This window comes from Lonchura striata, chromosome 2, assembly GCF_046129695.1.
Source record: "Lonchura striata isolate bLonStr1 chromosome 2, bLonStr1.mat, whole genome shotgun sequence".
Taxonomy (NCBI): domain Eukaryota; kingdom Metazoa; phylum Chordata; class Aves; order Passeriformes; family Estrildidae; genus Lonchura; species Lonchura striata.
Genome location: NC_134604.1, coordinates 109,989,925 through 110,015,372, shown reverse-complemented (window position 1 = coordinate 110,015,372; position 25,448 = coordinate 109,989,925). Strand labels below are relative to the sequence as shown.

Sequence of the window (25,448 nt, the reverse complement as noted above, 5' to 3'; positions counted from 1 at the left end):
TGCTGGAACAGAGGGCAGGAATGTGTGTGGGATGAAGGGGGAAACAGCCAGCAGTTAAATCAGCTTGGCTGCCCCGGAGCCTCAGCCACCCCAAGGTGTGTGGGAGGAGAGGCTGGAAAAGCTTTTAGTGCTTGTTGAGGCAGCGAGTCATTAACTGGTCGGGTGTATCTGTGTGATGATGCTCACATATCCCAGGAAGACAGGAAGTGCTGTTTTAATTAAAGGAAAGGGGAATACTCTCTCGTGGAATAAAAGAAAATACGTGAAAAGAAGAAATCTTTAGGGCTGAAACGTTGCTGTGGTTCTGCAGTATAGGAGGTTTGCTGCCAATGGCAATACAGGATGTTCCCACCTCCAGCTGCTCATTCCTGTTGCAGTGTGTTGGCTGCGCTGAGAGCTTTTATGACTTCCCTGATGTATTATTAGAATAATAGAGCCTAGAAGTAATTTTTTAAGTCAGTATTTCCCTGGACGTTCAGCTGGTTTTGGAAGTGTGACCTCAGGTACGGTGTGATTGGTTAAACTGGAATTTGGTGTTGTGCAGGATTTCCATGGGGCTGTTACAGGATGACTTGAGGCAGAGGTGTGTAGTGTCTACAGCAGAGAGGGAATTAGGTCTGGATTAAATGCAAGTGGCAAGTTTTTGATAAAGGGAGGGTGCAGGGACAGCCTTTGTGGGAAGAGGCTCGGGGCTGTGGGTTCCCAGACAGCTCCAATGGGCCAAAGCTGAGCCCATCAGCCTCGTGTGTGGTGCTTCTGTGAAGATACATTTCAGGAGGGGTAGCAACCACTGGAGCAAGGTGTGGGGAGTATGGAACAAGAAGAAGGCACAGCAAGGTGTCGTGGTTTGACACGGAAAAAGAATTTTTCTGGAAGGAAGAGGTCAATTTGGATATTGACCAATTGAAGTGGACACGCCTCTGAGAACACAGAGGGGTTAAAAGCAGAATTCCCAAGAGAACTCGCTCTCTTTGGTTCTGGTCAGGGTGCAGTGCAGCCTCTCCCCTGCCCGGCCGTGGCTGGGTGGGGAGGGGAAGGGTCATGGCCTGACGGAGGTGGGCCCAAGGGTGGAGGGACTGGAACCCCCTGCAGATGGAACGGTGGAGAAAATCTGGGATGTCTCCATTCCCACCCCCAGAGTCGAGAGAGAGAGAAAGAGACAGCAGCAGTTTTTATCAGCAGTGCACCATGGGAAGGAGAAGAGTGAGGGGGTCGCAAGGTGCCCGGCTGCCTGTGGGAGCTGGAGCCTGGGCCCAGAGCCATCCTTGGGAGTTGGGACTTTTAACCCTTCCTGAGAAATGAAAGCTTTGTGAAATTTTTCTCCTCCTCGGTTTGAAAGAGAGGAGGAGAGACAGCTTGGACCCTGGGATGTTGGAAGGAGGAATTCTAGATAGGAAGGGATGATGGAGTGGCGTTTGGCTGGACTTTTTCTTGGTAGCCACAAACTGAACCAATCTTCTCCTCCAAGAGGGACTGTATTTTAGGAGGATGCCACTGAGTCAAGAGACCTGCTTCAGCTGGGAAAAGACAGAAGTGGTGTGAACAGAGAAAAGTTAGGGAGGTTTGTGGTGGTGCCCCCTGTTTTCAAAGAAGATCTCTGTTCTTGGACCCTTGGCCCCAAGGGGAAATAGGGGGGACTGTGGTCCCAAAAAATGAAAAACTGAACTGTTGTTTTTTCCCCTCTTGGCAGGGCATCCTTGAAAGGAAAAATCCTAAAAGCAGTCTGTTCATCCATGCATTGGTGGTGAGAGCACTTTGCATGTAAAGGAGAGTGTCACCATGGCAAACTTTTTCTCTGGGCGGTGCCATGTGTGACATGGAAGCACAGGATGTGGCAGCTGTGTTTTCTTGGGGGGTCTGTGGCACAGGAGGGGCTCCTCTCTCCCTTGATGGACTGAGTATCGATTGTCTGGAGGGTGGAAACCTGATTGGGGTCCAGATTGTGTCGCACTGTGGTTTGTTGGAGTTGGGTGGTGGGAGGAGGAATGCTTGGAGGGTTTTCATTTTGAATTTTGCATGTGTTTTTTCTTTATTTTTCCTTTTAAAATAGTATAGTAGTAGTAGCATAATAAAGTTGTTTTCCTGTTATTAAGCTTGGGCCTGCTTTGCACTGTTCTTGATCGCATTTCACAGCATTCAATTGAGAGATTGCATTTTCATGGGGACACTGGCATTGTGCCAGTGTCAAACCATGACACAAGGTCAGGGGATGAGGAGATTGACAATGGCAGAGCAGATGGAGGACCCTTGCTGGGGCAGAGAGAGGAGCCTGCAGTGTCCTGAGCATGGCCCTCACCCCTGCACCCCTCACAGCTGGGGCTGGAGGGGGTGAAGTGAGGGAGTGGAGGTAAGCCCATGAAAGGGGGAGGAAATTTCTTGGTCTCATGTTTATCTTCTTGATTCCCTCTACCCAAATCAATAAGCACATGTTTTACTTGAAAAAAAATAAATTAATTTTTTCAAGGTTGTTTGGCTGAAAATAGTAGCTGATAAACAATCTCTCTGTGTTTATTTCACCCTGTTAGTTTTTTTGTTCTTGTTACTTGTATTTTCTACCCCTGCCTGGCTGATCAGGAGCCTGAGTGGGAATTTAACATCTAGCAAAGGCTCGTAATCCACAGGACAAAAGGGGGTGAAACAGCTGGGGCTGAGATCTCAGTGTCTCCCGTGTCCATGCTTCAGGTGGTGCATCAGGCACATTTCAAGACACACAGTTCAGTTTAGCTGTTTCTGGAAGAATTCCATTTGGGTGATAAGGAGCTTCTCCATGATGCTCACCAGAGGATGGTTGGTAAGAATGACATAATCAAGTAAACAAAACATATTGATTTCCCTTTAAAACTTAGTACTACCACATCTATTTAAGTTATAAACAATCATATCTTGCTGTACAAAATATATAGAAGTATTTTAAGCAAGAAGCTTACTGTTGAAGATACTTCAGAATACTGTCACACCCAATCTGTGGCTGGAAAACTAATCCTTTAAAGGACTAAATCTGGAAAATCAGAATGGTGTATGTATAAAAATGAATTATATATACATAAAAATTACATGTGTCTCCCATCTTGCTAAGAAACTTGGAGCTGTCTATCCCAAAGAAAGATGGGGCTGCTGCAGTCTGTGCACATCACTTTTAAAATAATGAAATGGTGCTGTTATGTAGGCTGTTAGAGATAATCTAATTCTTCCATGAACAAACTTTGAAAATGTTCAGTATATTTGAATGTTTTAAAACCTTGGGTATCAAATTTTGAAAGGAAATTAGGTGTTTGTCAGAATTGTCAGAGATGTGTAGGATATTAGGTTGTTAATTCCAATGGGAATTTTAAGTGATACTCATGTTTTATGTTTTTAATCAAAGACTGATATATTTTTCTGTGCAATTACATAGAGCAGTTATCTTTTTTAGTGCTTTCAGCAATTCAATTTCAGTGCTGCTATCCACACATGAGGCTACATTTTCTCTGTGTGGTGATTATGGTTGGGAATTCCTTTTCCATCTTTGAGCTTTTCTTCTTTGTTACTGAAGTCTGAACTTTCCTGCTGTTTAAACAACTTTAGTGCCTCTCTAAATAAATAGCCAGGTCTAATATGGAAACTTTAATATATCTCCAGCTGCTAAAAAAACCTCCAAGTTTTGTAAACAGACTGAAATTCTGGAACATTTATTGGTAACAGTTGTGTAAAAGGATAGCTTGTAAACGCTTTTTAAATTATGATGTAAAGTATGAGCCTGTGTGCTGAACTAGTTAAATGGAACACCAGATCTCTTTCCCTGTTCCTGGTTGTGTGACAATACCTTTCATGTAGCTGGCAGAGAAACTTCTAAAACTTGTGCTTTTAAAACTTGCAGTTCTATTTATTATCACTGTTGTCAATTATGTCTAAATTTGAAAAAAGTGCTGACAGGGAAGGCTTAAAGAATGAACCAGAAAGTAATTTCTTCAGCCATGTCAAGAACAAGAGAAAAATGAATAGATGAAGGGTTCAGAAAGGATTCAAATTAAGTTAAATAGTCCAGCCAGTAAAAGATGACAGTTTGGTTTAGATTCCAAGACATGCAGGGTATGTTCTTTCAACTAAATTTTGTTTACTAGTGGAGGAGACTGCTGTAAATATGGGATACATGACCACTGCTAAATGACACATCACCTCTTGCTGCTTTTAAAGCCAACTTGCTCCATTGGCAGATTCTGGAGTTGTCTTGAATCTTCTGTAGATATCTGGAATATGAAAGGCTAATTTGAATATGGGATGTGTGTCTGGGACCTTTATTACTACACAACATGGCTCAAATACTCAGCAGAGGTTTAGAAGACTTAACAGGAGGTAGCAAATAGTTAATACAATGTGGTATTCAGAATGATGCCACAGATAATATTGTGGCTCACAAGATAGTAACAGGATTTTTCTTGGGTTATCCTCAATCACCTTGTGTAAGCGAAGTTTGTGTTGGATTCAGAACATGTCTGTGGCTACTTGGGACTTTATTTACCTCTTTGACCTGCAGAGGTAAAATTTTAATTCAGTCTAGAAAAAGCATTTGATAAATGAGTGAATGCTGATGTCTCTTTTTTTTGAGTGATAACAATGAAATGTGTCATCTCTGCCTTTTCTCCTCCTCCCCTTTCCTTTTTACTGGTCTTAAACATGACTTACTTTGACCTTTGGGTCACAGCCCAAATGTACTTCAGAATCCATCATCTCTTTCGTGCCCTGTGGCTTTGTTGAATCAGTGTGGTATGTGCTTGTCTGTCTCTTTATACCTCGTTTTCTTTTTCTTAATAGCCCTACTGTTGAACAAGTCCCTGCTGTGTTTAAAATAGGACTTTGTTCTGCTCTTAGCCCCAAGACCCCTTAGTCATAAAAACCCTTGTTCTGTAACTTCTATTCATTTGTTTTCCTGTTTGGAGATTTTATTTTCCACTTTGTTTCTCCTTCCTCATGTGCTGGTGCTCAGTCTGAGCAATTGCTGCACTCATCCAATATTACACAGAGGAATGAGGGAAATGGCAGCATATACTTTCTTCCTTTCAGTTCTAATTCCTTTCAAATAAAGCCCACAAAATATTAATAAAGGGAGCAGCCAAAATAAACTATTTTGAACACAGTCTTTGCCTGTATATAAAGCAGAACTTTCCTGCAATTTCACGTTGGGTATTTTCACTTGGCTTTCTATCTGAAATAGGTATTGGATCCACAGCAAAGTGTGGTAGCATTAAAGTTGTTATAAAGTAAGAGACAAAATAAAAGCAGCCTGTTTTCTGAAGATCATAGTCATTCCCAGAATCACAGTTTTTCATTCTCTTACACTGGTCTCAATGTGCTCATATCTGATCCTGTTTAGAAAGGACTGGATGTGTACTTGGGTGAACCTCTCTGCCTAGGAAAGGGGTGGGAGCCATTTAGTGTCAAATCATTGCCTATTGTGATGGAAGGGAAGGTTACAGTGTGGCTTCAGTAGTTATTCTGCATTAAGGTGATGAAAAACTGATAATGTGAGTATTTTCCATAGTGAAAGACATACTGCTGTTTCCTTAGGTTGTAGAATTTCACCTAAATAAATAGATGGAAAAATAAAGGCCAAATTTTACATTAATTTCTTTATCAACATTTCTTCTGTATCACTGAATGATTCTTCTGTTCGCTGTTCTGCTGGCACCTCCTAAGATGCCATTACATTATGGTTTCTAAAGGATTGCTCTGTCATTTTGCTTTTAGATTGTATTTGCAAGGTTGTGAGGGAGGGGACACATAATGCAGGTGTAATATGAAAGTTCTGGTAGCAAAATCTGCACTTCGGGATCTTAATATTTTTTTTTGATTGAAATGTAGTCATTTCCAAACTCTCAGCTTTTTATTTGAATGTATAGATGGCTGAAAGATCCAGAGTCTGGCATAAATCTGAGTTACCTGTTACATGCTTCATATAAAGGAATGTTTATCTTGCTGCTTGCATTTTTCAGTATAATTGATTCATGTTAAGAATGTAAGAGGGCACCTGTGAAAATAGTGCATTGTAAATTTCTTACTAGTGTAGCCCAGTTATATAGTGATTGTTCTCAAACCAAGAAATCATGTTTTTATTTCTCTATAAATGCATGTGTATGTCATTCTTGAGCAATGACCAATTGTATGGAAAGAGAATAGGAAAGTAAAATGTGTGCTTCAGAATTCATACTGATATTTTCCTCACTTATGAGATTATCATCAAAGCTATTCATTCAAGATTTTGCTATACTTTCTAGAATGTAAGTAGACAACTTAAAAAAAGTTTAAGGATGATTAAATAACAGAAATACCAAATTGTTTCAACAAAGAAGAAATAAAATTAATTCAGAGTGGTTTGGTTTTTTGCATTTCTTTATCTGCAGAAGGATTGATTTGTGATCAGAAAAAGTAAGTGTGTTGTTTAAAACAAAATCTTTCAAGATTTGAGAGATTTCAGAGCGGTTTCTGCTCTTCTTTTAACTGCAACTTTTCCTACTTTATTCACTCTTTTCTAGAGCAGAGACACAAACTAACATACGCTGATTAAAATTTCCATTATCATTTAATATTATGTGATTTTAAAATAAATGCTATTGAAGAAGTAAACTGCAAGAAATTTAACCGTAAGAAAAATACTTCTTTACTTCTGAGGATGATCAGGTACCGGTGTAGGTTTTCTGGGGCAGGTTGTGGAGTTACCACACCTGGACATGTTCAGAGCTCAGCTGGGTGTGGCCCTGCACCATCTGCTCTGCTTCACCTTGCTTTGAGCAGAGGCTTTAGAGTAGAGACCTCCAGTTCTTACTAGTTCTGCAGTGTGGTGTAAGTCTGTCTTCTGCATTTGGAGGTGATTCTGCAGTGTTGTTAAATATTTAGGATTAAAATCTCAGTGTAGTCTGCACCTGTACATTCAAGGAACTTACTTCTGTAGAGTTCTTCGTATTATGACCAAGGAGATCTTCTATTAATATGTGAATTCAAGAATATGTTAAATTTTGAGACATATGTGAGTATTTGAATTAAGCATAATTAAATATCATCTTGTCAGAGTTCTTTTTAAAGATGAATTGATTTTTTAGAAATTTCAAATGTGTACATATTTCCAAACATAGTGTTCTAAACAGCTTGAATATATAGCTAACCTGCAACTACCTTCTTGTCTTCCACAGATCTGAAGAGAGAAGCCAGTATTTGTCACATGCTGAAGCATCCTCACATTGTTGAACTGTTGGAGACATACAGCTCAGATGGAATGCTTTATATGGTCTTTGAGTTGTAAGTTTCTTGCCTTGATTTTACCTTTCCATGTTGTCATTTGCTAAATAAAATCCTAAAAGTATGTCTGCTCATTGCTGTAGGTTTTGTAGCTCAGAGGGCTTGAGTCTGAACACCAGGGCTTTCTAAAGAAAGGCATGATCTTTTTTGATGGCTGCAGGGTAAGAAAAGTTGAAAATCTGCTGATAGACATCATCTTTGGGTAACTGAGGGTATTTTGTTCCAGATGTGAAATTTTATTTCTTTTTTTTCACACTGTTCCTTCTTTAGCACTGCTTTTCTATTATTAGATAAGGAAGTAAAGTTATTGCTGTTTTTAAGTGTTCTTATAAATCAATATACTTGTTCACAATATATGAAAAGGGTTTGTTTTTTTTTCTACAAGATCTGTTTTGGAAGGTTGAATGTAAGAGTTTAGTTGTAAGAGGTAGGAAAATGTGACTTTTCAGCAATGGACAGGTATTTTTATTCAACATCAAGAAATGAAGAAGGGAGACAGCCCCAAAATGACCACATTCTTTTCTTTGAGGAAACCTTCCTGAGTTAGGTTTATCTAAATGGGAGGGATACAGCCAGACATGTGAAATGGTCTTTTGTGCATGTTCTGTATTGGATCTTCTTTCTCTCTGCCTACCAGCTCTTCTTTTTGTGCTCCCTATATATTCATTCCTAGTCAGTTTGGGCATATATATTTTTACCTCCTAAATTTCTCTGATCTTCCTCCGTTATGTTTTCTGGTGGATTTGAGCTGCTGATGTTGGAGTAACCACATCACAGAGGTTTGTTAGGTAAAACTGACTTGCCCACTAGAGCCAAGAATTTGATTTGAGATGTCCACATAAAAAATAATTCTCACATGTTTTACCACTGAGGTAGTAGAAAAGCCACAACAAAAACATTAGGTAAAGCAGAAAATTGGGTGGTTTTTAGATGAATTCAAAAACTTACAATTTTGTGAAGTAATTGTTCTATGCTTTCCTCTCTGTACATTTTTATTCAATACTGACTTTGCATTTTATTTTGAAAATCCCAAAGCATTGACCATGGGACTTTAATTACCCTATTATGAAATAATTATGTACACCTTGGGTAGTCATACTCAGATAATTAACAAGATTTTGAAATGGGAAAAAAAAGGGGTTGCTTCTATTTTTAACATGCTGATAACTCAGAAATAGGAGACAAAAGCAGTAATTATTTTTTAATGACAATCCTATTATAATTTATGTTTGTACACACAAAAAGCAAGTCTGAACAATTAGAATTACTACACAAATACTGCACCTGACTTCAGGCCACATGAAAGAAGGAATTACAAAGCTAAATTATTTGAGGAATGATGATTGTTTATCATATGTATGTCCTTGTCTCCTTTGTACACAAGAGTCATCAGTCTTTTGTAGCAGTGATGGAAAACAAGACTATAGGAACACCTGTGCTCGAGCTGTGGGAGGGAGGGGAAGGGCTGTGGCAGGATGTGGTGCTGTGCTGGAGGGGATGCTTTGGTAAGGGATTCAGCAGCAGACTGGTGTTTGTGTGGAGTGAGACTGCATTGTCCGAGTCTGAGCAGCTAAGGGGCACACTCTGTAACTGTGACCAGAAAAACAAACTTGGAGTTAGCAGAAAAGCATCTCTGTACATCTCTGGAGGTAATTAATTTTCCTCCATGCTGCTTTCTGTTCATTATGCTGTTACTGTAACCAGCTCAACTGATTTGCAGCAAATTGCTATCTACAGTAATAAAATATATTTTATTAGAGTCTAGTTACTCTGAAGGGACTGAAGAGGGGACAACACAGATCTGCAGACCTAAACCCTGCTGTGATGAGTGATTTATGGGCTCACAGGTGCTTTGCTTGAAAACTAAGGCAGGCCTAGCACATAAAATGTGTGGAATAACCAAACCTAAGTCTTGGTGCCATCACTTGAACATAAATGATACATTTTTTTCACTGCTGTTTCATAGGCTGTGAGCTTGCTGGGGCAGCTGCTAGGATGACCTTGAATATCTTGCCAAACCTACTGATACAGGAGAAGTACAAATGAAACAAGCAAATGTACCATGTACCTGGGAACAGCTGATTGAACCACTCAGGAAAATGTACAATTTGTGCCCAGTTTGGAAAGCTTTTGTGAAAATAAACATTTTAAAAATCAAACTGCGATTCATAGAAGCACCAATGAAGATGCACAGTAGCAATAACATTTAACACCAAAAAATGAGCTCTGTTTTGAACCCCTTATTCATACACAAGCTCAAGCACTCTTTAGAATGGCCCATATCTCAGATTATTACCAGTAGGCTGCATGGTGCTGCTGTGATAAATTGCACTGAAGCAGGTGGCCATAATAAATAAAGTGCATGTTAGGGTAAGAAGCAGACCCTATCCCAGAAGGCCTTATTGCTAAGGTGAAAATATTATTTTTAAAGTGTTTATGTGTTACTGCATTACAAATGAGAGAGAATCTACCTGTGCAAAATTATTTCCCTCACACACATCCCAGCTGCCCCCCTAGAGGGACTCTACTCTGAAGGAAATGATCCCTTGGAGATTCTGGAGACACCTTATGTCTGGGAAAGGCCACTTCTACTCTATTATAGAGTTGCAATTTTCTTTCCCATTTTTGGTGTTATTTGCTGGCAGCTGTGTAGAATCATGGGGTCATTTAGGTTGGAAAAGACTTCTTAAGATGATCAAGTCCAAGCATTAACCCAGCAGTGCCTAGTCCACACTAAACCACATCCCTAAACTCCCCATCTACACATCTTTTAAATAACACCAGGGATGGTGACTACACCATTAACCTGGGCATCCTGTTCTCATGCTTGACAACCCTCTCAGTGAAGAGATTTTTACTGCTACCCAATGTAAACCTCCCCTAGCACAAATTGAGGCCATTTTGCCTTTTGTGATTGCTTTTGTTACCTGAGAGAAAAAGCCAACCCTGACCTGGCTACAACCTCTTTCAGGCATTTGTAGAGACTGATGAGGTCCCCTATAATAAGCCTCCTGGTTTTATTTAGAATACTCTTTTCTCTGTGGTATACAAGTGTCACTTAATATTCTATTACTTTTTTTTTTCCTAATGATCATTGATTTTTATCAGTGAGAATACTTTGAGAAGGGTCAGAGCTACTTGCAATATTTCTAAAAGAAAGTAAATATTCATTTTGAAGGGTCTGAAAACTAGATTTTAGACTTATGAGTACATTATTTGTAGTTTATCCTCTGTAGGTATGGACTGAGAGTACTTCCACGCTGAAGAGCTCAGATACAGGAGCAGTGAGTGCTATCCAAAAACCTTGCTATTTGGTAATTTGCAGAATATTGTCTCACTATACTTAGAGGGATTTGTTTTTCTTGGAGCATTCTAAGAGAGATTTATATCTTGGGACATTAGAAGAACTGATCTGTTAAGATTTAGCAGTTAGGATATATATATATATATAAATATCTAGATGTATACATACAGCTTTGCCATTTAATGTAGCTAACATGTAAAAATGCTTCAGGTTTAAAATCACAAATTCATAAAAGCAATAGTTAATAGGGTTGCAGTTGGCTTATTTGAGGTAAGTGAAGAAGTCTAGGAAAACTGTTCGGGTGAGGGCGAAAATGCCATTGTGCACATGCCTTAAACATACATGGTACAAAACTCAGTAAGAGCAGTCTGTCAACTCTGAATTCTTTTATCTTACTTCTATTAACTAATAATTCAGTTCCCTGAGTGAAGCAGTGCTTCTAAAGCTTTCTCATTCTTCATCAATAAATTAAATTGTAGACCACATCCTATTAGGTCTGCAAATTCAAAGCTATCATACCCCAATATGAAAACACAGATTTCTTATGTAGTATGTTGTCTGTTCTTTAGTCACTGCTGGTGTCAGAGCAGATCTATAGATATACATATATTTACTTATTGTGTATAATTATTTATTTACATTTAAAACACATCAGTCCCAGTCAGTTCATGTCCCTTCCACGAGCTCCCTCTGCTGGTGTCAGGTAATTCTCTCAGGCTACAACTGAGTTCTGATTTTTCCCAAATTTTTGTGTGTCATCCACTTACGTCCTTAGCATTAATATATTTGTATCTTTACTTCAGTGGATTTTAACTTATCTGTTTTTTTTCTATTTTTGTGGTTTTCACATGCTTTTGCTGATAGTTGCAAACCCTTGAGACTTCTTGAACTTTCATCCCATGAGTATTCCAAAACTTCTTTGCTCTTGTACCATACAAGGCTTTCAATTTCTCCAAAGTCATCTTGTGGTCGAGCTACTCTGAGTTTTTACTCTGTTGGTTAACTGAATTTTCTTAGATTTCTTATACCTTAGGTTGACTCTGGCTTTTTTTCAGCCTCAGCTAGACAAAAGTCTCATGATTTTTAGGTAAAATTTAATATTATGTTTTGAATATATTGTGTCACATGGAGTGATAAAAGCCCTTTTAATACATTAATCATAATCTTCTTTTTAAAAAAAGGGTTTTGTCTTGAAAAAATGGTCAGTTGAAGTCCGAGATTGAAGTACACCTGACTCATATTTGTGCTTGGGAGGCCAACAGAGTTCATCTTAATGGAGTAAAACTTATGTGCCAAGAAGAAATTCAAACTGGCACTTAGTGGTACAAAATTTCAATTAAAAATGCTGGAATCTGTAAGTGGGAGGTAGAAATACATGTTAAAGACCATGCTGATTATAAACACCTTGTGTAATAGAAAAGTTAATGTAGAAATATTACACTCCTCCCTCCATGTCTCAGGAAATATTGGTGCTGCTAAAAAGCTTGAGTGCTTCTGGATCCTTAATTTCACTGACTTGTTATAAAGTACAGATAATTAGTCTTCTAAAGGGTTCTGCTTCTTCATGAGAATGACATCTCCTTATTTTTGGTAATTGATCATACATTTTGTATATTCTACATTTGAGAAAGGGTTGAGAGGTTGTCAGGAGGGATTTTTTCCCATGAACCAGTGAATTAATTCCAGGTTTACACTGCTCTCAGTGACCCTGCCCCATGGCTGCTGTATGGACTCTGTGATATCCTCTGGGTGATATTTAGCCCTGTATGTAGACCTGGTGTGAGGAGTTGTGCAAGACAGAAAAACTGCTGGGTAAAAAAATCTACAGAGACATATTGATGCAGTGAAGAACAGACATGGTTTGGCAATATGGGGTTCTTTGCACTCTTCAATGTGCTTTTCTTTTGGTCACCAGTCCCTCTTACAGTTGTCAGTGCTCTATCCACATGATAGTGTATTTTGCATGAGGGACACCTCTGGGATTTATTTGAGAATTGAAGCTTCTGCACATGGCTTGTGGCTCCCTAAGCAGAAATTTGGCATTGCAGGTATGTAACAAAGCAGAAGTGAGGCTGATATTCTGAATAGTTTACTGAAACAGCCTTGGGAGAGTTGGCTGTCCAGATGCCCTGGAAATCCAGCCTTTTGGGTTTTTTCCCCCCTTGATTCTTTGTGGAGAGTAAAAAAGAAAAGGTGTGAAGGCTGAAGATATCACGTTACATTCAGTATTTTTGCAAGTGTCTTATTAAACATGAGTTATGTGATTTTTTTGTTCCTGTTAACTCTTGTTACTCTCTTCTTGCCCCATCAAGCTGTGTGCATTTCTAGATACCAATCTTAGGTCCCTTTCAGGAGAGGGAAAAGAAGGGCAGCACCAGGCTGTTTTCATTTTAGAGAAATGGCAGCCTAATTTCAGACTAAGGTCTGTAAATATATCTGCATCCAAAGTGTAATGCTGCTCATTGTGGGAAGTTTGGTGATCAGAAAGATGAGGGAGAAAAGGAAAAAGGTATCAAGTTTCAGAGCTGGTGATACAGTATGTGTGGGCTGTCAGTGTTCTCAGGTATCTCTGAGCTGTAAAATCTCATCTTGGCTGCTTAATTATCCACAGGAGAGTGCCAACTGGCAAGACTGTACTGTACTTCTAAAGTATTTTTTAAGTCTTCATTTAAAATTCAAATTGAGTAACATTTTTTATTACTACAGTCTTTAGAGTTGCAATTGTAATGCCTATAAGAACACACTTAACCTAGTACCAGGAGTTAATTGTTAAATTGCAGTGTCCTCTTTGCAGGGCATTGACTTTTCTTGCACACCTTGTTCAATGAGCAGTTTAAACAATTAAGTAAATGTTTGGTATTGGTAACGCTTTAAGAGAACTTACATGACTTGAGGGACATAAAATGGTTAACCTGTGGCAAGCCATTTTCTATTAGATTACCCATTAAATGCTGTTTTAATTGAGTAATGCATTGTACTTGTATTTAGAGTACTTTATGTAAGATTTATGTAGGGGAAATAAATAGATTTTTTAAAGCATCTTTATGTAATTGATTGTAATTATCAGTTGTAAGCATTTTTGCCTCTTTTCACCTGCAGTATGGATGGAGCAGACCTGTGTTTTGAAATTGTGAAGAGAGCAGATGCTGGATTTGTCTACAGTGAGGCTGTAGCCAGGTATTTATTGTAATTTTAATTAATCCCTTAGGATAAATAGGAAAGAATGAAATATAGTGTTGTACAATCTGTTAGGTAAAAGTTGAAACTTGTACTATAAATAATCTTGTTTCCACACTCTAGATGTTTATTGCAATAATTAGCATAATCAAAGTAGAATTTTGGAGCATTTTGCCATTTACTAGTTACAGATTAGGATGAATTACTGACTAAAACTGCATTTCACATCTGATACCTAATTGGCTGTGTTTGCCTTTATGGATCTCTCATATGATGGCATTAAGTGACTTGCCTGACAGGGTAAGGGTTTTACTGGTCTTGCTAGATGGAGTTGGTTTGGTTTTTTCTTTCTAATGTATCACTGTATTTATGGTCACCACACCTTTTCACTTATGAGATGATCTAAGATGAAGGAATCTATAAAATTGCAAAAGGGTAATGAGATCCACTTTCTTAATTGGCCTGATTGTTGAGCTCAAAGCCCACAGCATTCTTTGTTTGTTTTTCTCAACACTATAGATTTTTTAGCATTATAGGTACTAGGATGAAGGAGACCTCAATGTCTGTATTTGAACCCCTTGCTCATGGCAGGGTCAGCACAGCATTTGTGTCATGTTACTCAAGGCTTTCTCCCGTGGGGTGTAGAATACCTCCAAGGAGGGAGGTTCCACAGCCTCCCTGAGCAGCTTAATCCAGCATTGTGATGTTCCTATGGACAAACATTGCCTTTAACCAGCTGGAGCCTCTGGAGGACAAGGATTGGCTTCCTTAGCCACAGTGATGCTGTGATGCAGCACAGGGTGCTGCTGCACGTGTTGGTCTTGCTGTAGGCAGTGATCTCTTAGGGCATCCTTTGGAGACAGTGGAGAGCAAAGTTGCTCTCCAGTGTGCACCAAGCAAGCCAAGACCTTGGTGCAGTCATTTTCCAGATAAATTTGGCACTGATACTCGCTTTTTTCTTTAGTTTTTAACTTTGTGGTTTGTTATTTAAAAAAAAAAAAAAAACTGAGGGCTCCTGACTTCCTTGTCATATCAAGCAGAATTACTGAATATTTGACACCTTTACAAAAACCTGGAAAACACAGATTTTTCTTTTCTAATTTTCCCCATCTTCAGTCAGAATAATTCTCAAGCTTTAGATTGTATTATTCACTACTATTGTATTCTACAAAACTCTGTATATTTGAAGTTAAATTGGTTGACTAGTTTTTATGCAGTTAGACTCTTAATACTTAGATTGTTAAATATGTATAGTAATTTTTCCTGTGGGTTTGTCATGTATAATGTGTTTGTTTTTTCAGTCATTACATGAGACAGATACTGGAAGCTCTACGTTACTGTCATGATAATAATATAATTCACAGAGATGTGAAGGTAAGTGGCTTAATTACTTTCTTTTTCTTCACCACAATAGTGCAAAGTACAGATTTTCAATTTCTATGATTTAGAGAAGGGAGGAGCTCTAGAAAAGAAATCCCTATTTGCTGAGTGTGTCTTTGCTATTATTTTGTCATGTAAGATTAAAGCCCACCCTAATTCCATCAACACAGAATATTTAGAAGGTCTGTATTCACAAATTACACATGCATTTGATGACAACATGCTTTGAAAGTCAGTTTAATTTCTAGGTTTTGAATATTCATATGGAATCTGCTTGCATTTTCTTCTTGTTAGGAAAATGTGTATATAAATTAATTGCATAAGTTAAACTGGAATTGGTAGTTTATTGGCATCAATTTGACAGCATAATGACAGCCCTCATTCACACTAAGATTTCATAGAGATGTACAGGCTTAAGTGCTACAATATTAGCAATATTATCTACTTCTTGGAGACAGTCCAGTAAACATTTATTACTATGAAAACTTCTTTAACATAAATAAGTTTGGGAGGATAAATGCAGTGTTTAAGACCAGTGTATTTACATACTGGTTTTAATCTGGTAAACTTTGTACTGTTTATGCAAGTAGTTTATCCTAAAGTACTTTTATGTAAGTAGGTGGGAGTTTTAACCCAAGTGGGCTTTATCTCTTCAATTTGATTATGCATGTTCTTTGTTAATGTCATTGCCTAAAGTAGTTATTCCCACTTCTCCAAGAGTTTGGTTTCATCCAAAGTGAGTCAAGCACTGTAGGAATTAAGGAAAATACTATCAAGCTCTGATGGTGCAGTTTGAGATCTTGGATTTTAGCAAATAGAGAGATGGAGAGAGGGTAAACTCTGAACTCTGCTTCAAACTCCTGCAGGTGACCTGTGAGGGGAGAGAGTACAGACACTGAATTGGTGGTTTCTATGAGGAGTCATTTGATCTTTTATACCCAGACATTGCAGACCATTCGCAACCTCTTGCTCCTTTCCTTTTAAAAACGAGAAGATTATTATGTAACAGGCTTTCTTTTTAAGTTTGTTGTTTAAAGTAATTTCTTAAAGCAGAGTCTAAAATTAGAATTTTTGAGTATCAGCTCTTAATTGCTGGTAGAATGTCTCATCTTGTTCTGTGTTGAGGGTTCTAGGTACTTAGAGTTATTTGGTTTTGGTACCACATGAATTTCAGAATTATCATCTCTTTGTTGCTGTGTCTTTGTGGAAGCTCCACTTGTGTTATTTGGACCGTATTCTTGAAAAAAACCCAAGTTTTAGCTTTGATGGCCTCTCAGGGAGGCTGTTTCACTGAGGTTAAAGTGGGGTTTAGTGCTTACCCTAACCTCAGACTCACAGGAGTTTTTAGAACCTCAGACTCACAGGAGTTGTTTTTTTTTTTTTTAAATACTATCCTTAGAAATGAACCTGTTCAAATTACATGGGTTAGGAAAAAATATCTAAGGCATCAGTCTAAAGCAGTGTAAACCCACAGTGTTTTGTTCTGGCAAAAGCAGTGTAGAGCTGTGAGGTCTGGGAGTTGGACACATTAAACTAACTGCAGTATCCAGGCTCTAGATGTCACTGTAGACGTTGTTTTGAAAGGAAATAGACTAAATGACCACTTCAGAAATTACCTGAATAAGTGAAAGTGCTTTGATACAGTCAGGCTACATTTTTCTCCCCTTTAGACTTTCTGTGAATGTTATTTTGAAATGTAAATTGCTTGGTCATTTTTTGCTGCACAGGAAAATAATCACCCTATAGCCCATGTAAGATTTAGGTGTCTTTCAGGTGTTTTTGTGCTCCCTTAGTTCCTGGCTGATTAGGAAGTTAGGCAGTTTAGAGTAGATAAAATTAAAGTTTGCTGTTGTCTGGTGCCAGAAGCTTCACCTGACCTTTCCAAGTGACTCAAGCCTGGGATAAATTCCCTGTGCCCCACATCCATGCCAGAATCAAAACATGAAAGCTTTCACAGGATGGCCTGTAGTTGTCCTAATTGCTCTCACTGCTCTGTGAAACCAGATGTTTCTTGAGCCTGTGTACATCATTTGACCCTCTTCAGCATTGCTTAAAGGCTTTATAAGCAGTGAAAATTACAAATTTGCTTCACCCTCAGTTCACATGATTCTGCAGTGCTTGGAAGCTGGATCATATGGTAAGGAAAATAGAAGATGAAGGAAGGTAGAAAACTCAAGACAGCTGTGCATCAGAAATGTGAATGTCAAGAACTTTTTCCCTTACCACATTTTTTTCCTGTTAATGCCAGCCTACTGATAGAGGACTCAGGAATTCCTTTTCTTCTGTCATAACCTTGCTATAGTGTCAGGAATACCCAGAAGGTGGCTCTTGAAAGTAGCAGCATTGAAAATAAGTCTTTTCCATTACCAACTGTTATTACAGAGCAGTTTGTGTACAGAGAAGTCTTTATATAAGAGAACAACAAAAGGGAAAGGGGAAGGTTGTGGGTCTGAAATGAGATTCTTGTCTTTTCCTGTAAAACTCTTGCTGCAGTTTGAGTACCATTTGTCACTGACTTATTTTTGCAATAACTTTAACAGAATGGTTTTTATCAATAAAACATCAAGAGGTTTTGCAACCTTTTGTGAGCCTTTATTGTTATGTAGAATTTTCCATAGTTGCAAAAATGTTATAAAAATAACTCAGTATAACTGAGGGTTATAAGAGTGAGAGTATATAAGGTGTAAGAGTAATTTAATCACATCCAGAGCTTTAGTTGCTGGGGTCTTATCCTTAACTCATTCCAAGTACTCCAACTTTGTTCCACATAGTTTGAGTACCTGTATATGTTACTGATTAGTAAATTGGTGTGCAACTGTAGTCAAGGTGAGCCCGTCAGCAAAACGCAGACATCCAAAATTTTCATTATGGCTTTATCTTGATAGGTATGAATGCTTGGTTCCTACATGTGATCATCTAAATAGATAAACCTGCTAAAGCAAAAATACACATACTTTGCCTTCTCTGTCATTAAAATTTAGTTCAATATTTCTGTGACTGAGAGTCAAAACCAGGGTTTTTTTCCAGGGAATAGAACCAAGCATTATGTTCTGCACTGTGTGTCATATATACATCTGAGACTTGGTCTGTGAATAGAATTTGCATTGTGATTTTTGCACTGTACAGAACTTAACCTGTGATATGAATTCTGAGAGCACGCTCAGTTACCACTTCTGTCTTTCATTGCCTGAACTGCTTGTAGCTCAGCATTTCAGATTTTGCTGGTAGAATACAACACTCCTACACTTCTGCTTTTAGACATATCTAAAAAATGAGTAAAAGTAGTATATATGTGTGTGTGTGTGTGTGTTTATCTAACTGTATATTTGACTGTTTACTAAATTACCAAAATAGAGTCTGTTCTTTAATACCATCTACCCTTTGCTCCATCTTTGAATATCCAAACCAAGAAATCTGTTGTATGTTACTTTCCTTCCAGTCTTTTCAATCTTTTCACTTTGAAACTAATTTTATGCTTTCTGGGGATATTCAGTAATAATTGGTGTTTTTTTCTGTATTTTCTAGAGCTTAGTAGATCTTTGAGATCCAGTAGCAACTTCTTGGTGAGGATTTTGTCACATATTAATTTGTTAAAAAGTGATTAAACCTGAAAAACCTGCAAAACCATCAAAGGTGCAATTGAAGTGTCCTACCTGGCCACCTTTTTTTCTGAGGTACACTTCCTCATTCAATGTACAAGGGACTCCAGAAACAAAACATTCAGTATTATTTCTCACTGTTTCTTCAGGCAGTGCTCTTTTCCCCCTGTTTATTTTCATTCCTGTGCCCCTGCTTCCTATCTCAAGGTCTCCTTGCTTGTTTTGTCCAGCCCTTTTCCTGTTGACCTGTTAGTATGTTCATAAACAATTTTGCTGAGAAAATTGTATTTATTCTGCTTGGCCTACCTGGAGTTGAACATTTAAAAACTTTCTGGTCACTAAGTTTATATGCTTCAGTCATTTACTGACACAGTCAAAAAGCTCAAAATGTCTTCTGATTGATGAGCTGGCAGCACATTTGAATGATTTAACCAAAAATTTGACAGACTCTTGTGGTCTCTAAACTGCTTTGCAAACCAGGTGCTGTGCCTGTTTGCCTTACGATTTTGTGTTCACTGCAATATAAATGAATTGTTTATTGTTTTTATTAAACAATTCACATGTCACCTGCTAACTTCTGAATTTGGCACCAGCATGTCTAAGCAATGCAAGAAGCTTTCCACACGAGCTGTGTTCTGCTGTAGTGTTTTTCTAACTCTCACTCATCCCTCATGCTTCTAAGTTTTGGGGCATTTTCCTCTCTGAACTCTTCTGTCAAATGCTAGACCAATGCAGGACTCAATTTGTAGTTTCTCAAATTGCCTGTACTGCACAAAAGCTTCTCCACTATTTGAAGTGAGAAAAACTTTGATGCAGTTAAGAACTTTAAAGGTAATCTTGGGCAGATTACATAGGATAGAAGTCAGGCATATGTCATTTTTTGGTGCTATGTCAAAATGTTGGTGTGGGATCTTGCTAAGAGTCTGTCACAAAGTTATATTTGATTAGTAGTTCCCAAAGTTTCATTCATTTTCTTGCCTTTTTGATAAGCACCGGGGAACAAGTGGTTGTGACTAGAAAAATGTAGGAGGAGTGTCTTCAGCCTATGCTGCCTTCAAAAACTGTGTTACGAGAAACAAGCCCAGGCAGGCATTTTGCTGAGATAACTGCAGCTACATTCCCTATAAAGTGTATTTCAGGAAGGACAGAAGTGTTGGGGTTTGAGTTCATGTCTGTGCAAATCAGAAAAGCACTTTGGTAGTGAACAGCTCTGCTCACCCAGACTTGCAACTGATGACCTAAAAACCAGTCCTGTCAGCAGTGCTTTGCCATCTGGAAAGCTTTGACTGCTCAGTTCTGCCTTGTTATTTGTAGTTACAGTTGTGCTTCACCCATCCCAAGGAAAATGTTGTGCTTTGTTCAACTTTATTGTAAAGGAAACCTGTGGCCAAAACTTGCTGATAGCAACAGAGAGCTGAGTCCTCAACTTCAGCCTAATTTTTGCCTTCTTCCTTGACTTTTTCAGTAAAAGGAACTGTCCACAGGTGAAATATGAAATATCTTTTGTATTACGTGGATGAATTACACTGTTCACTCTACAAACTCCTTGGATTCATTTGGATATACACATTGGATTTATTATGGCTAATGTTGATGTAGCAAGCAAGATGATTTGAAAATAAAATACAATATGTTTACCATTTTATTTAAATATGTCCCATTTTATATCAAAGCCTGCCTAAAGTTAGTTAAAATTCGTTTATTATTATTTATAGTCTATGAAAATCTTTCAATATTCCTTCCCATTTCAGTGAAAATATCAATATTGCATTTTTAATGTTCTGGTGTGGATTTTGTAAACAGGTCATAAAGACTTTTCTTAAATGTTTTATCTAACAGAAGGGATATAACTGGATCTAAACTGCTTTTAGTGGCAGCAAGACAAGTAAGGACATTTTTAATTTCCACTAGATAGTTCAACCTTGGACAGTCATTGTCTGTAAGCAGTACATAGAAAATTGGCCTAAAAATATGGTATGGAAGAAAACAGACAGTTAATATCATCTGGATGACAAGAATATTTCTTTTCACTGTTCTGTAAATTAGATGTTTTTCTCCAATACAGGTGTTTTTTTGTATTCTGCTCAGATGTCTGGTAAGAGAATAGTACGACCACAAAACGGTCATAAAAGACAGAAAAAAGCACACAGTGGCAAGATAAGCTGCAATCATTACAGGACGTTCACCAGCTTCTACCCTGACGTTGTAGCAGGTGGGGAACTCTCCTGAAACCTTCTCCTGGGCGTTGTAGGTGATGGCTGTGACTGTTATGCAGAGCACAGTCAGCCAGATAACGACACACAAATATTTAGCGAACTTTGGCCGCCGGAAGCTGTGCAGCAGGCGCCCCTGGAAGGTTCCTGGCAGAGCTGGGGAGCGTTGTGTGCCACAGTTCTTCTTCAGCGTGGCGTACTGGCTGAGGGCGATGGAGCACAGGATGGTGATGGTCACGTACATGCTGACGTGCATCACCAGCGTGCCCAGGTGATGGGCGATCCTGCACGCCGCCGACTCGTAGGGCCAGCGGTGCCCGTCCGCAAAGTAGGTGGCCAGGAAGGGCATGGTGCTGCAAACCAGCAGATTTGCAATCACCAGGTTGGCCAGGTAAATGTACTGTGTCCTCCGGGTGTGCACTTTCCGTGAAAATATCCAGGCACTCAGAATGTTCCCAAAGATTCCAGCTGGAAACAGGCAGGAGTAGAGGATGGGGAGAGCTACGGTGGTAGCTGGCGATGGCTGAAGACATGATGAGTTGTTCATTTATGGCAGGATTTCTTGAGTGGTCAGAGCTGAAACACAGTTAAAATTTAATATTTCTGTAATGTGCATCTAACATCTCTTCTTTGCTCTTATCTCAGCTGTTTCTATCTCTCTGAATTTTTAGTGTTCCTTTGATGCTGCTGTCTTAAGTCTGCATGAGGTTACAGTTTGGGCATTCTCTTCCACTAAGACTTCATGAAGAAAAGTTAACCCTGAAGCTTTTATGTGCACAGAATGTAATAAAATAAATGAGGAAGCTGAAGGTTCAAGCTAGGGTCTGGCAGTAACTTCTGTGATCTTGGTTTATTCCTCAATCTTTTGGAACATCTGTAACCTAATTTGGAAACCACTTACAGACCATTTAAAATTAAATTAGCAAATTAAGTGCAAAGAGTTACTTTAATTCCAGAAATGCTGAAGAGTGTCTGTACCTCCATTTAACTAAAAATTAGTCTGTATGCTGCAAGAATCTCACTATATGTATTTATTCTGTGCTCATGTCTGTATGTAGTGTTACTTTATCAGAGCTCTAATGTACATTTAGCAACTCAGTCTATATATTTTTAGCATATACAGTGGTTATTGAAAACTGCAGTATATTAATTTTTTCCAAGTTCTTTTTTCAGTCTTTTCTCAATTTCCAAACTGAAAATAAGAAATGAAAGCTCTGTGCAATTACTGTGTGTAAAAACTGATATTTCCATTTACAACCCTGTAGTGGAGAGTTTTTACTGTTGTATGCATAGATATACATACATATTTTAGTGGAGTGTATCCTAGTTCGTTTTTTTTATATCAAATCATATAGAAAAAAAATAACAGATTTTAAACTTAGAGACAATATTTTTTTAAGCTGTAAACAAGTGAACTCAGATGCTAAAGAGGATTCAGTGTGACAATGATAAAAAGCACAGAGACCAAGTATAAAAACTATGCTGTACACAGTGTTAGACAAACTTGCAAATTAAACTAACTTCTATAGTTCTTGTATTTTAGTGTACACTAAGTTCTGTATGTATTGTTGAATTAAAATATATTAAATTTTATTATTTTTATTTACTTTTATTATAATGGATTGAATTCACAAAGTAATTGTTTAATTTATTCATTTTAGAAGTCTAATGAAAATTTTTGTGTAACTGACCAAATTTCATGAAGTAAAACAAAGAAGTAGTAATTTTAAGCTTACCTATACAAGCTGCAGGCACCTTCCTTTGCTGAGAGGAAATACTTCTGTCTGGTATCTGTTTAATCTCCACTGCTGCAGTGAAAATGATGGCACAGGAAGCTGGAGAGTACAGTTAAAAAATTCTCTCTGGCATAACTAAGTTTTCAGAGTGTACACTTCCCTTTTACAATGGCAGGTGGGAGGCAGGCATTTACATTTTAGAAAATATGTATGTACAAAAAAGTACAAAAAAGGCTTTGAAATTAAGTCAGGAACAGCTCCATTAGGGAAAAAAAAAGGAGATAGCATGGAATAACAGCTGTAACAGTCCTTTAGGTATGGCACAGAAACACCTTGCAATCATTTATATAATGCCTTCCTCTTTTGGGGGGTGGAGGTGTTCTCTTTAGGACTGCCCACTTTCCTTCATGCTGCTGTTTTATGCATGAAAACTTGTGTTTTCAGTCATATTTAACAGCTTTTCAGCTCCACAAGCTGTCACCAAGCTGCCTATCCCCAAAGGTCACATGCAGCAGTGCTGTGTCCACGTCTGTCCTCACAGAGTGACCAAATGGACACATCTCTTCTGTCTGGTCAGGTGATGGATTGTGTGGAAGCAATTTACAGCTGATGTATCCAGGGGTTCTGGCAGGGAAAATGGACTCACTGTCCAAGAAATGCAGTGTTTCACACAGATCATCCAGAGGTGTACACAGGACAGTTTCCTTCCTCCACAGCATAGATGTGATCACAGAGCAAACTCTGCTTAGTTCTTTAGAAGTTGAGGCTTTTGGACATCTGTGATTGTAAGATAATACCTTTTCAACACTTTTGGGCTTTCTACTTTCTGATACATCTGTGGTTGTAAGATAAAGCCTTTTCAACACCTATAAATAAGTTCCTTTATGAGAAAATAAGTTAGGTAAGGTTCTTGTTTTCCTAGTTTGGGTTTTTGTTTAAGCATAAATTCACCTCGTGATCTGTTATCATTGTTCAGTCTTTTTATTACTTTTTTTTTTCCTAAAATAATGTACATAAAAGCTGGCTTCCTATTTTGAATTCATAGCTGAACTAATTTACAAATAGATTTATTTTCTGTGTAGTATTAGTAATTAGGTTGTAAAGCTGCAATTAGTTTGCATGTACTTTAATTCTCATTCTTGTTAGATTTAATTATACCTTGTTTTCCACTTTTGAATATATATTATATTAAAAATCATTCTAACAGAGAGAGTCTTCTATTTATTACATGTTCAATAGTTTCTAAGTAGTGTTAGAAGTCCTTGTTGCTGTGGCATTCCACTGAGGTTTAGATCTCAAATGTATTTGAAGATACTCAAATAGAACACATTCATTTTTTTATGCCATTCACTTTTAAGTTCTTCGTAATTATTTTTATGTGTATCATTCACCTCAATGATTTACATTTTCTCTATTCTCAAACAATGACACTCTTAATTTATACATGTTCTAGATTTTATATTGCCAATAGGCAGCATATGTTGCATTTCATCGTTATATGCAGACAACTTGTTTTCTGGCCCTAAGAAACATAAAACCAAGGAAATTCCCAGTGATGAAATTCCTCAACTTCAGCAAGGCTTTATCACTGTCTCTCACAGCCTTGTGTGCTGTCAGAGCATCAGACTAAAGCTTCAATATGTGAACCTCCCAGTTCTGGGAATAATGTGATTCTCAGTTGTTTTTCAGTGGTATACGTTGCACTCCTCTTTTATAATTGCTCTTTGTCTGCCCTCAGAAACATCAGTTTGCAAGTTAAAACCATAATTGCATTTAATTTCAGTGCAAAAATGAAAGTTGATGTTGTGGTTTAACCCTGATAGACAGGTGATCCCTCACAGCTGCTCACTCACTCCCCCTCAGTGTGATGAGGAGGAGAATCAAAAGGGTAAAAGTGAGAAAATTTTTTATGATTTTTGCCTCTTCCCCCTCTTGTTTTTGTGGCTGCTGTGCTGCAGAGCAGACCTCCGCTTCTGCTGCTCCCTCCTGCTTTGTCTGACACACTCTGATCAAATCTGCTGGTATCTACCAGAGTAGGTGTTTGTGGTTTTATCCCAGAAAGCTCCTAAATCCCACACATTCACGTACTTCCTCTCCAGTGGGCTGGGAGGCAGAACTAATAGGGTAAAAGTGGAAATTCATGGTTTGTGAGAGTTTAATAAGCTTAAAGAAAAAGAAACAGGCAGAAACAAAAAAAAACCCAAGTGATAGAAAGCAGCCCCATCTGACCAGTGCCCAGTGAGTTCCTAAAAATAGCACCACAGCCAAGCTTCCTTCTTGGCTTTTATTGCTGAGCATGGCACCGTGTGCTCTGGATATCCCTGGGGTCTGCTGTCCCTGCTGTGTCCCCTCCCATGTCCCTGTGCACCCCCAGCCTCTCGCTGGGCTGTTCTCAGAGACAATGAAGTCCTGCTTGTTGTGCAAGTGATGCTTAGCAATGGCTGAAGCATCCCTGGGTGTCAATACTGTTTTGATCACAAGCCCAAAACACAGCCCATATTGTGGAAAAGACTATCCCAGCCAAAACCAGTGCAAACACTGGTACAGTTTGGTACACCAGTTGAAATCCATGTGTTTATGGATTTGAGTAAAGAGGAGAATGAGGTTCATGCAGTTGTATGTGAATGTGTGTTGATTTAGCCTTTAAATACAGAAAGGAAAACAAATAGAATTACCTTCATGTTAAAATTCACCTGAAGACTCAGGTAATCAGGAAACACTGGGAAGAGAAGTAAGACACTATTTGAGTGACTGATTCTGTGGTCATTTG

The 25,448-nt window shown here is 38.3% G+C and overlaps 2 protein-coding genes across 11 annotated transcripts in view; one reads left to right on the top strand and one right to left on the bottom strand.

The window, feature by feature from the left end:
• Positions 1-25,448, top strand: part of CASK (calcium/calmodulin dependent serine protein kinase) — a 185,411-nt gene that overhangs the window by 69,783 nt on the left and 90,180 nt on the right. For all 10 annotated transcript variants that reach the window (XM_077781673.1, XM_077781677.1, XM_031507871.2 and 7 more), the window contains exons 3-5: positions 7,164-7,269; positions 13,673-13,750; positions 15,052-15,124. In XM_077781673.1, the coding sequence (XP_077637799.1) occupies positions 7,164-7,269; positions 13,673-13,750; positions 15,052-15,124 (257 nt within the window). The remainder of the gene's footprint in view (positions 1-7,163; positions 7,270-13,672; positions 13,751-15,051; positions 15,125-25,448) is intronic.
• On the bottom strand, positions 20,285-23,054 carry GPR82 (G protein-coupled receptor 82). Its single transcript, XM_021552540.3, has 2 exons — positions 22,679-23,054; positions 20,285-21,518 (listed from the first exon to the last, which is right to left on the bottom strand). The coding sequence occupies exon 2, from the start codon at positions 21,487-21,489 to the stop codon at positions 20,503-20,505; it is 987 nt and encodes a 328-aa protein (XP_021408215.1). The 5' UTR covers positions 21,490-21,518; positions 22,679-23,054; the 3' UTR covers positions 20,285-20,502.